Consider the following 12,575-nt stretch of genomic DNA (forward strand, 5'->3'; position numbering starts at 1 on the left):
ATAGCCTACATCTTATAACAAAAGTAATGGACATATCATTATAAAAACGTTTTTTACAGTTGATCAGTGTACACTAGTGGGCATTATGAATGAAGTCTGCAGGCTAAGTTATATAGAAATGAATGGACCTCTGTACTTGTAATGTGCATTAATTGGAGTTTGTAGTATTAGGTGTGTCACATAATAGGTTTGGGTATGAACTTTGTTAACTAAGTATAAATATATTATGTTTGTTGCTATGCAATGTTTTTTTCTTATTGAGGTGCACTGTCCAATTGTCACAATACTTTCACCACTAGATGTCCCTTCAACACACTGTTTCTGCTATTTGACAGCTCCGAGTGAAACTGAAGGAAAGTATGTGTTAGTTGCTCATCTCTGGCAGGATGTGGTCAAAACTTAAAGTCAAAACAAAATGTTTTCAGCTCTTAGAACATATGGCTAGTACCTAGCTTCTAGTTGATGAATGATAATCTCCCATTTAGTTTGCCTCTTTGTGATAAGGCCACATTCAGGACTACTGTATGCTAACTAACTAATATTTTTAAACACCATCTCTGTCATTGCCCTTGCTCCACTTGTCCTTCCTCCCCCTCCTTAGTTCCTCAAACACACACATATCTATTCTTCTATTCACATTTTGTTCACTTCCTTCCTTGTGTCCACACTTATTTCAGGCTCCAAAGGAGGGGCTGTTGTATAATGATGTGGCTCCACTATTTTTTACTATTGTAAAAATGAAACACAGTCTCTATTTATGGCGAGAGTGTATTTAAAGTATGATATTGTAGATACTGTGTGCTTATATGAAATGTTATCTCTGCATTCTTTCAGACACTTGAGCTGTGAAGTTACAGGGCAGCTTTGTCAGAAAAATATTGTTTCTGGATGTTAAGCTTGATATGATGACTAAACATAAATGTGTTATTAGTCACATACAGAGACAAGCAGAACTTGAGTTGTGTTCACTGAAGAAAAACTTATTTTGGAAGGTCAGAGTTGTTTTCCTTCTACTTTTAGTGACTTTCTGTTTTCTCAAAAATGGGGTTCCTCCCACTGTTTGAAATCTGAGCTCTTTTGAGTTGTGTTTGGATTTTGGTGGCACGTCAGACTTCTTTTGCAGAACCTCTGGTGATAGAATGGGGTGGTATTTTATCTGGAGATACATACAGCTGCCTCATGCTACCTGCTGATGTTTACTGACGCCATTTTCTAGACTAGAAAATAGGGGCTGTCATCTGTGAGTATGATTTGTTTGGAGGAGTAGAAAAGAGTGTGGTGCTCAGCTCAGTTTGTTTTGGGTGTTTTAGGTTTTTCCACAAAAATAACTGCCAATGAATAGTTAGGAGGTATTTTAGGGTGGTAATAGGAACCTTTTTTACTTATCCCTGACTGTTACTACTACTACTACTACTACTACTACTACTACTAGAGTTTTCAATGGCCCCTTACCATTTAGAATAAACAGAGAATACATGGAAACAAAGAGCTTAATGCTTTTCCAACTTACAAATATGAATTCAATGTAAAATAAAATATATAATAATAATAATAATAATAACCTTGAAAGATGCAGAAACACTATTTTAATCAAACATGACCTACGTGATTATCAGGGATTATTGACAAAGATTAATACCCGTAACGTGTGGGAAGACAGTATCTTTTAAGCTTGATCTACTGAGGCGCTCCACTGTGGCTCAGTGACTTAAACAGGACAGCATGGTGCTTTTGCGAGCATTTTACAGACAAGATGGGGATACCAAACCCAGAATAAAGGCACACACTGCTCCTCATGCTCTTGTGATAATCTTTCTGTGCTACCCCATAACTAAAACTTGCACATGATCAATGCAAGCAGGGATCCACCTAAATTCACCCCAGCCTCAAGTCCCGCCAGACCCAGACAGTAAATAAGTGGGCAGAGGACAAACTGCACCCTTTCTGGTCCAATGTGGAAACTCTGAGCCTGCTCCTCCATTGGAATTTGGGAGGAGTTTAGCTGCTGCGTAGCCAAACCAAACCTCGGAGGAGTTTCTGGAGTGGGAGTACAGTATTAGAAAAAAATACACAGAGGACGCTTTGAACGTTACATGACAAGGCTCACAAAACCAAAAAATAATATACCATACAGGTGTTCTTATAAAAATCACAGAAGCTGAGGCTACATTGAAGCTCTGATGTGTGTTTCATTCTGCTTTAAAAAAAAACCTCACATTTCAAAATAGTGATTGTTATACTTTTTAGCTGATAACTGCTGCTAATTGGCATTTGTTCAAATATGAATCAACTATAATAATAATAATAATAATAATAATAATAATAATAATAATAAACTTTATTTATAACCACTTTTCAAAACAGAGTTACTTTACATGAAAAAATCTAAATAAAACAATTCACTACAACACAATTAACCACAACCAAATAATAAGATAAAATGTGTGAAATAAACAAATGGAACATATTAGAACAAAAGTGACATTAACAAAATGCTTTTTTTTTTACTTTTAAGAAGTGATTTGAAATATGTTACTGCTTCTCCAAGCCCCAGATCCTCAGACAGGAAGTTCTGAAGTCGAGTGGCCCTGACCGCAAAAGCCTGGTCACCTATTCTTTTTAGCAACAGCCAGCAGAACCCTGCCTGAGGATCTGAGGCTACGCCCTGGCTCATAGGGGAGCAGCAATTCAGCAGTAGAACTGGGAGCCAGCTCATGAAGTGCTTTAAACGTGATCACTAAAGTCTTACATCACTGTTATAGTTTGGTTAGCAGTGAAGGGAGGCCAGAAAAGGGCTAATGTGATCTTGTCTTCTGAATTTGTTAAAAGCCGATCAGCTGCGTTTTGTACTAACCAGTCAATTACAATAATCAAGACGCAGTGATATTAATGCACGTATGACCTTCTCAAGATCAGTTTCAGCTGCACGTTTAAGAATTGCACACAGGGAGCTAAGTAGTTCTTTAGAGACGGCATTGGATTTGGAGGACTAAATACAATTATTTCTGATTATGTTTCATTCCACTGGAGGAAGTTTTGGAACACCTAGCACTTGGTTTCTGATAGCAAATACGTAGACATAGGTGGCCTCCACTGGTTTGGAACAAAAATCTGAGTTTCATATAACAATGATAATGAATGTTGTGTTTGCAGATAACATGTACTAGTGGGAGCAAGTATGTAGACAACAGGGGGTCAAGGATGGAGCCCTGGGGAGCACCAGTGGTCGGAGGTCCCACTGAAGACCAGGCATCACCAACACGTGATGAAAAAGTTATATTTGACAAGTACACTTAAAACCAGATTCCGACCCATTTTTCAAGGTGATACAACAAAATTGCACTATTGATGGGATCAAATGGAGAGCTATGATCAAGAAAAAATGAAATAGCACAATCACCAACATCAGCTGTTGGAAATAGATCATTTGCAAGAGTGTTTCTGATTTAGTGTTTCTACCTTTGGTATGTCAAGGGTTTCTTGGTCTACACAGAGTCCTCAGTTCGTACTAATGATTGACTTTGACCTTTTTAGCGGCATCAGCTATTTTAGACAACAGTCTCTTAGGCTGCCGAGGTATTTCAGACAAACATCCTGAGTGATGTCATGCTTTCATTTCCTTGAACATTCAACAATATGTACCTGTGTCAGATGCAACAATGGGTTTTTAGCATCCCTTAATGAGTGCATTAAAGGAGGTGATTCCCTGTCTGTTCAGTGTTACCGCAGACAAATTGAATCCAGCCAGGTAGATCTCCCGGGGCTATGCCATAAAACTGGTTCCCCTGCATGCATGCCTGCCACTGGATTGCAGAAACTGTTAACTGTTAACAGCCTGGGGGAGCAAAGAAGGCTTAAAGATCAAGCCTCACATTCCTAACCTCTCTCTGGGCTATAAAATGTGGAGCCCCAACAGTCCAGCTCCTCCTCCTCCACCTTCTGTTTGTTTTCTGACTCCCTCTTTCTGCTTCAGAGTGGAAGAGCAGCCTGACAGGATCATACCATTTTCCAGCCACAGGGGAACTCAGTTAGTTGAGTAACAAGAAGCTGCATTCATTTTTAGAGCTTTGAGCTTCCTGTCTCCCTGTGTTTTTTGTAAGTGGACTGACCCGAGGTGGAGGGGAGCAGTTGGGAGGGGGTGTTCAGCAAGGGAGAGAGCCAGAACAGCATTTTGAAACCCAGCTGATCAGAGCTGTGATGTGCTGCCACAGACGGAGAGGGAACGTGACTGGGGAAAAAGAAAAGAGAAGATAATAGAAAGCAGCTGAAGTCTTAGTGATTTTAAGACGAAGAACGCACAAATAGAAGAGTGGAAGAGAAATGTTTCCTCCCTTTCATGGGAACCTGGGAACTCATGTGAAGAGAGAGGCTCTGTGGAAAGATGTGAGAGCATTTGGCAGGGTGGAAATTTGAGGAAGAAACACACAGAAAAGGATCAGTCAGGCTCTGGAAACCAGTCCAGTGAGTCTTTGAGTTGAAAAGGGTTGGAAGAAAACCTGTGGAAAGAGAAGTGATGTCTTGGCTGTCACCTGTGTCATGGGCCAAATGGACGTGGACGGCGGTGCGAGGGGGAGAGGAGGGAGAGGAGGATGAAGAGGGGCAAGAGGCCAGCGAGGAGAGAGAGCAACGTGGAGAACAAGGAGAGGAAGAGGAGGAGGAGAGATCTCAAAGCTGCAGGCAAGTGTTGTGCTGGAGCCTGAGGTTATGACACTATGATTTACACTGGCTGGACTAGAGGATGGGGCATTGGTGTTCATGTGTGTGTCCAACTGTGTGTGTGTGTGTGTGTGTGTTTGTCTAATATTATGAAGGTTAGGAAAAACACATCTGTTGGCTTATCTGCATTTTTTGTTTACATAAAGAAATGGCAAATGTGTTATGTTGTTGTGCGGCGCTGAGCACTGGCACATTTCTGGTGTGGCTGTGGATTAGGCTGTCACAGGGTTTGAACAGAATGTTTTTCTTACTGACAGCACATCCTCATTTCAGTGGCCTCATAAAAGTAGCACACACTCCAACGCAGCCAGGTACGATGTAGTTTAAAGATGTAAACATTGCTCACAAACATGACACATGCTCAAGGCATCATGGCCCTGTTGTCTCTGTTCCTTGTATCTGCTTTGATGATGTAATATCTTGGCCATTGGCACATTTTAGTAACCAGACAATGTATCACCACTCAACCTTCAATGCCTGAATCTATATTTGTTTACTCTCCCAACAGTTATCACTCACTATCTAACTACACTGTGTTGTGGCTTCCTGAAGTGATCAGATCAAATTTGAATGTTGCTGCTCTACAATGTTAAAATCACAAGTCAGTGTTGAAAAGGGACCATGTAAAGTGTATTGCAAACTGTATTCAGTTGCAATGTTAGCATCTCATTTTAAAATATATACTTCACAGTGTATAGTGCTAAACATATGAAAGGAAAGAGTGTGATGGCCTATTTCCTCTTTCTCTCTATCTTTTACTTTTTCTTTTTATTTCTCTCCATTACTGGCAAGAATCAAATAGTGGCAACTGTGTTGCCAAAGTACAATACAACATCAGAAGAGAGAGTAAATTGGTAGATTCAACACAGAATCATTAATTGGCCTTAAGGTGTAATATATATGGATTTTAGACAGTTGAGACTTGTAAAGGTACATCAAAGTGCTCATTGCATATGGTACATAGTACTAGAAATATCAAGATGTGGATTTGGTTATATTCAGTACACTTCCGATTTGTATCTAAAACTGCATTCACATTTTATACCTAGGATACAAATCTTAGTAGGTAACATCACGCTTTGGTTGAACTGCTACATGCTGTGATGAGGGGTCACGCATATAGAATGGAAATAAAGAATTGCAAAGCATTTGTTCTTGCACATTTTAATGCAGTTAGTGCAGGTCTGTTAATGCAAGTCATCTTTCGCAGTGCTGATTAAGACTTTTGCTTTTTGAGTACATAGTTCCAGTATTTTTAATGTGATCACTACTCCTCAGTTATATAAGGATGTTTCTGTCCTCCTGCGTTCTCATGTTTTGACTGTTTGGTCAAGTTCATGCTCTCTCTCTCTCTCTCTCTCTCTGGCTTCCACAGCTCTGACTCAGAGGGTCATTTTGGCACTCCTGAAGCAGCAACTCCTGTCCACGCACCCCTAACCATCCCAAGGGAGCTGGAGAACAACAACACTGATGCAGACAAAACAGGTGAGGCCACTGCTGAGCAAATAGCATGAGAGAGAGAGAAAAATAAGGAGAGGTAGAATCGGCATACTGTTCAAGTAAACACACATCAGTGACATCTTGGGATAGCTGAATGTTCTCATTAACGTTACAAATATTAAACGGATCAGAAGAAATAAGTATTTTTCATGTACACGGCACATATTAAAGACACAGTGTCCCTTCCTTGAAGTTGCCATGGAAACAATAGTCTTCTTTTTATTGTTGCTCTAAATGTTCAGACATCACATGTGTGCATGTGTTTGTCTTTTAGTCAACAAAAGAAAAAATGTTTCTAAAATGCAATAACTAAATCATCTTTCTATAATAACATAATCAATTTAAGTAGCACATTTTTGACAAACATGTAAGTTCATTACTGTGTGTGAACTGTGTCTATCAAGTTCATCACAACAGAGTAATTGGATACATATGCAATTTGACTATTTCAGGCATGTACCTACCTACTGCATTTTAGCTTTAAATCTTTCCTTTTTAAACTATTAGTGCCATTATACAAATGTGTGTTATTACAGGTATCTAAGGTTACTAATACTAAGCAGTGAAGCATGTCCTTCATGCTTGGTAGGTAAGCTGGTATGCAGACTGAGTTTTGGGTGGGTTTTGGGTGTATTGATGGCGGAACCACTGTCATTGTCATTTGTATCACTGAGAGGAGGAGCCTATAGCAGAGTGTGAGAATGGCCCTTGCTCTGGAATTCAACAGGTTCAACAAAAGCTTTGGTTCGCCCCCTTTGGAAACTGATAAAGGTCACAATGAGGGGAGTGACTAAACAAAGCTTGTTATCAGGCTGAAACCATCTCGCTTTTTAAGGAGGTTTTGAGGAGACCATGCGTGGAGGGAGTTCACTTTTGTTTCAACCACAAACATCCCTTCCTGCAGCTGCGAATCAGGAAGTTAAAGTGCCTCTAGAAACTCCAAGCAAGAAAGAAAATCTTTGAATGCAAACAAGCTGGCTGTGTTTGTCCGTTATTACCTCACCATCAGACTGTACATGATGACAGTTTATAAATATTTAATAGATAGTCGAAGACTTTGTCAAAGCCAAAAATGCACCATTTATTAACTTGATCACATTAACAGATGCATATGTGAGGCTTGCTGTGTATGTTTCCTGGATGGACGTATCCATCTGTGGTGAAATGCACGATAAACTGACATTTGACAATTTATTATAATATTATATCTATACAATTATTTCACTACTATTTAGCAATGACTTGGTTTTAGAAACGTTTTAAATTCAGTGATAATCATATGAATCAAATAGATGTGTTTGAAACCAACTACTATGCACAGGGAGATAGTACTTTTTACATTACATGTCATTTAGCTGAGGCTTTTTATCTAAAGTGACTTACAATTACTATATGAGGTCGTCAGAAGTGTCTTGCTCAGGCACACACTGGTTGATGTATCACAGTGGGAAGGGCACGTGTCATATCCACTGTGCCATCATTCCACACATACTACATACATTTACACATACTAAAATCAATTAAGTATATCATGACAAAATGGTAAACAAATGCAAAATAATTCATTTTCTCATCATTAAATTCAACACCATGTTTTGCGTATTATTGCAGACACATCAGCAGAGTGAGATTGACAGATTGACATGTGACATGTTCTGCCTTTATAAACAGTATGACAGAACCAAAAGGGAGTCTTATAATTTCTCTATTGATTATGCATGTGGATATGAACGAGGATATGTTTGGATGGGCATGTTGGTCTGCAGGAATACTTTGAAAATGACATGCTGGCGACATATTAATGTGAGTGGAAGTAGGTAGAAACAAAACAGGTTCCGCTAGTCTCCTAGCAACATAATATTACATGAATATGGCAAGTATGACGGGCATACTAAGATATGTTGATGTGTCAAAGAGTCCCTGGGGGCAATAATTACTTCATAGCAGCCATTTTACCTGTTCTCCTCATCACAACACAAAATACATCAAAGCTCTCATTTTTTGTCTTTCTTTCTATTTTCCAATGCACTACTTGGTTTAAATGTCATGGGCCTCATAGAAAGACATCACCATGGCAACAGTAGCAACTGGAACAGTTGGCTGGCTAGGAACCAATCAAATGTCAGCTACATCTGAGTTTAGATTTGATTGGAGATATTATCATAGGGAAGGAGTGTGCATATGCATATTTAAATTTAAATATTTAAATTATTGTTATTTTTGTTAATTCTGGTGTTTTTTCTTCAGATGTGGATTTGGAGGAGCACATGATAGTGACTGCTCCAGTTTGGGATCAAGATATTTTGCTCGGCCACAACATGGGTCAGGATGAGCCTGCGGTCCCCATGGGTAGCCCACTGGAAGTAAACATCCAGAACCTGGAAAAAGAACAAACACAGAATCTTCCAGAAGACTTGGGCTCTGTGCCTGCTCCTGCTCCATCCTCAGTGAAGGAAGGGCCTGAAGTGGCTAAATTCACAACGCCATCCTCTGAGCCATCCCAAGTCCTAGTCCCTGTCCTAGTGGCAGATCCTGTCCCGGAAGTGGCTCCAGCTCCCGCTCCTGTTCCTGTTCCTGTTTCTGCTCCAACCCCAGAACCAGACTCAGTTCAGCGCAGTGATCCTGAAGCCAGACTAGCTCCAGAGCCCACTGAGCAGAAACCTCTTGTTGAACCAGAACCACAGTGCAATGGCCTTGACCAGACAGAGCCTACTAAAAAGAGTAAAACCAGCAGGTCCAAGCCTCCATCCCTGAAGGTGAAGGCCTCGCCGAACGAGCTTGCACACACAAACGAGGAAGAAGAGCTTCCTCTTCCCAAGGCCACTTACAAATTTGACCCTGACCAGCTGGATGACAGCTTTAACCCCTTCACCTGCGGCGGATCCAAAATCCAAAACTCTCCCCCACCATTCGGTTCAAGCTCTTTCCCCAGACTCGAGCCACTCGGTAGCTCCTTGCCTGTGTGTGAGGCCAGCTCAGCAGCTCCAGCCGAAGCAGAGATAATGGAATCATCGTCAAAGTCGACGTCTGTGTTGCTGGAGTTTGGTCTGGACGAGGGGACAGTCAGCAAGCCACCTCCGAGGAAATTAGGTGGTAAAAAGACAATCAGCAAACTTGCAGCTAAAAAGCAGAAGGCCAAAGGATCAGGAGCTTCCTGCCAACCAGCACCAGAACCCACAGTATCAGAATCAGATTCTCAACCAGCATCAGAACCAGTTTTTCAACTTGTGTCAGAACCAGTTTCAGATCCTTTTCCAGAAACTGCTTTGCCAGTTTCAGACTCTACTGCAGCTCTTAACCTTGACGATATTCCTATTTCTAAATCGGGAACATATAACTTTGATCCCAGTCAGTGGGATGACCCAAACTTCAATCCGTTTGGTAGCAGTAGCACGGTGAGCAGCTCTCCAATACACCCTAAAAGCTCCTACAGTTTCACTCCAGACAGTTTTGATGAATCCGTGGACCCTTTTAAACCCTCCAAAACTATGAGCACAGAGGACACGTCCAGAAGCGCCCCTCAGCCAGAGACAAAAGTGAAAGATGGAGGCAAACAGAAAGCAGGGCAACCAGCGGGAGAGAAGAAAGTGAGACAGATTCCCAAGAAAAGCAAAGAGAGGACAATCATGTAAGTCTCCAGCAAAATGTTCTATCCCCAGGAGTTTGCAGATTTGAGATTGTAACATTATTGATAATAAACATTCAGATTTTTATTTTTATATTTATCATGTTAGGTTTAGATCCACTCTACTGAGCTTGCTTTTTCTTTGGCTGGATATGTTTGCTTTGAACACATGCCAAACACTAACACTGCATACTGGTCATTGATGCAGTTTCCAAACAGGTTATATATAGGCTCTTAAAAGTGCTTATAGCTGCAGTGCTTTGGACTAATTTGAGCTTTTCCAGGTCTGTCGGCATCTTGTTTTTATGCTCAAACTATCTAACATGCTAAGCTGAATGCCTTAAGTCACTCACACACTATTCCTTGTCTCTTTTCCCTAATCTGTTCTACATTCCCTTTATCAATATCCCTTTCATCCTCCATCCTTCCTCCTCTTGTCTGTTACGCAACCCCAAACCTCTGCTATCGTCCACTTCTATTAGCCCCAGGACATCTGAACAAGTCAAGTTTCTCTGTTTTCTGTTGTAAGTACTCTCAACTATCAACACTCTCTTTCATGCATGCTGGCTTCTCATTATACTCTCATTTTGGCGTGTGCTGTGCCAAAACTGATTGTTGAAGGAGCATGTGAGGGAAATAATCCTTAGTTTCACCTCAACTTACAAGGCCATACGTCATCAAGTTAATTTGGCCCGTCTTGTGATCCCTCCAGAAATGCTTGCCGCTCTATGGTTGTAAAAACAGGAGAAAGAGGAATTAAACTTTTGAAAGACCACTATTTTTGGATCTATGTATTCTGACACTTGTGTCGTTGTCATGTGCTTGTTTTGTAGGAATTCTTGTAAGGTTCAGAAATATGATGAGAGCCAGTCCTTGGTTCTTGATGTGTGCAATCAGGTAATGTGTGTTTTTCTGTGTGATGTTTTGTCAGCTGAAACGTGAAACCTTACCGTAGTGACACTGCAATGTCCATTATTCTGCAGCTGTCCAACCCCTCAGCCTCACCTCTTCACACACACACACACACACACACACACACTATGATACAAGCTAACAGAAGCATCAGCAGTGACTCCAGCTCTGCAGTGCCTGCTTGGCATGGTGACAGATATGTGACTTATCACGCTGAAGTCAAATATTAGTCCTCTGCTCCCATGTGCCCTTAATGGTATTACCTCCTCCTTCCTTAGGAGATAGCCTAAAGATATTGTGCAACACCAGAGTCTCTTAGATAACACATTGTAACACCATTTTTTTCAAGGTCCACCAATGTTACCCCACTGCAGTTGGAATATATTCATGGCTCTTTGGGATTGTGATAAGTGACACTTGTGTATGTTCTAAGTAATGTACTGTATCCACATTTGTTTATGAAATTTTGCAATCTACAATAGTATGTATACGTGGAAAAGTTTTTATAAAAGCTGCTAACTAAATGCTTTTCTTCCTGTCATGTGTTTTTATATAGTTATATTTAATATTTGATTTGTCTAAAATAAATCACATTAAAAGGTGGATTTTATTTTTCTCCTTGTCTCCAGGAGGAGGATGAGGTGGTGGCTCAGACCCCAGAGATCACTAAGCGAGTTCATCACGCCACTGATGAGGAAAAGCTTGCCTCCACTGGCATTATGGGCCAGACAGCAGACAGCCAGGACGAGAGAGGAGAACCCGAATGCAATAAAGCACCTGCAAAAAACCCGCTAATCAATGATATATCTGTTATGGATGGTATGTTTGGAACCCCCTTTCGTTATGTGTAAAATAAGATTTTACAGCAAATAGTGCAATAAGAGACTTTTTGACAATGATAAAAATTACACTTTTTTCCCTTAAAGTCAAATTTTAGTGTAACTGACTAAATGTTCACAAAGCAATGCACATTTTTATTATGTGAAACAAACAGCCCCAGTAGACTAAATAATTCTTTAGATAGTCATAATATATTGTCTCTTTTATTCCACCCGACCTTCTGAATTACCTTGTGATGTATTTAAGTTAGTAGTATTTTATAGGACATGCGGCATGAAATGTCAGTGTATTCATGAGGTTTGGAGTTAAAGAGGTATGCCCAGAGAGGCGCCAGTTCCAACACCAGGATGAATTGCAAGCTTGTGAACAAGAAGAGGGATTCAGTTACATAATTTTCTCTGCAACTACTGTTGGAGTATTAGACTATAGACTGCAGAGCCCCAAGAATGTGTCAAACTGTACGAAGGAATAAAATGGAGCATGCATGCTCAGCAAAACCCTGTCCTGGATATAAGAAAGTTATAAATCTTACACTGGGGACCAAATGCTTCCCACAGTTTTGCATTAAAGTCTATGTCAGTGGTACACGTCTTTTTACTAAGGAAACAAGATGACGAAAACTCAACAAATAGTGCACATATTCTTTACTCAACTTCAAAACTTAAATCATGACAATTAGTACAATTAATAGTTGTCATTTGTCATTGAAGTAAGTGTTTTTTTCCCTAAAGGTCCTGAGACTAAGATTACAGATCACCTGGAGGAGGAGGACACCTGCAGTCTGAAAGATGATATAGTAAGTAGACTCTACAGGAACCACAGGGAAGGAGTAGTATGACTAGTTAAACATGACCTGCTTTTTTTACACCAATTATTCTTTATTTCAATTGGGAAGGAGATACTTATTAGCCATTATTTGAGTCCTTATTTTCTATTTTTTTCATACTAGGAATGTGTTGCTTTCTTATGCCACAAGAGGTAA

The 12,575-nt window shown here is 40.3% G+C and overlaps 1 protein-coding gene across 5 annotated transcripts in view; it reads left to right on the forward strand.

Annotated features, from left to right (window-relative positions):
- tacc1 (transforming, acidic coiled-coil containing protein 1) overlaps positions 1-12,575 on the forward strand; it is a 32,102-nt gene that overhangs the window by 13,823 nt on the left and 5,704 nt on the right. For 3 of the 5 annotated variants that reach the window (XM_032512720.1, XM_032512719.1, XM_032512718.1), the window contains exons 2-7: positions 6,092-6,201; positions 8,464-9,844; positions 10,324-10,365; positions 10,675-10,738; positions 11,383-11,572; positions 12,325-12,389. In XM_032512720.1, the coding sequence (XP_032368611.1) occupies positions 8,484-9,844; positions 10,324-10,365; positions 10,675-10,738; positions 11,383-11,572; positions 12,325-12,389 (1,722 nt within the window). In that variant the 5' untranslated portion in view covers positions 6,092-6,201; positions 8,464-8,483. Of the gene's footprint in view, positions 1-4,008; positions 4,678-6,091; positions 6,202-8,463; positions 9,845-10,323; positions 10,366-10,674; positions 10,739-11,382; positions 11,573-12,324; positions 12,390-12,575 lie in introns of those variants that run through there. The other 2 variants (XM_032512714.1, XM_032512717.1) reach the window with 2 other exon arrangements.

Source organism: Etheostoma spectabile, chromosome 4, assembly GCF_008692095.1.
Source record: "Etheostoma spectabile isolate EspeVRDwgs_2016 chromosome 4, UIUC_Espe_1.0, whole genome shotgun sequence".
NCBI lineage: Eukaryota > Metazoa > Chordata > Actinopteri > Perciformes > Percidae > Etheostoma > Etheostoma spectabile.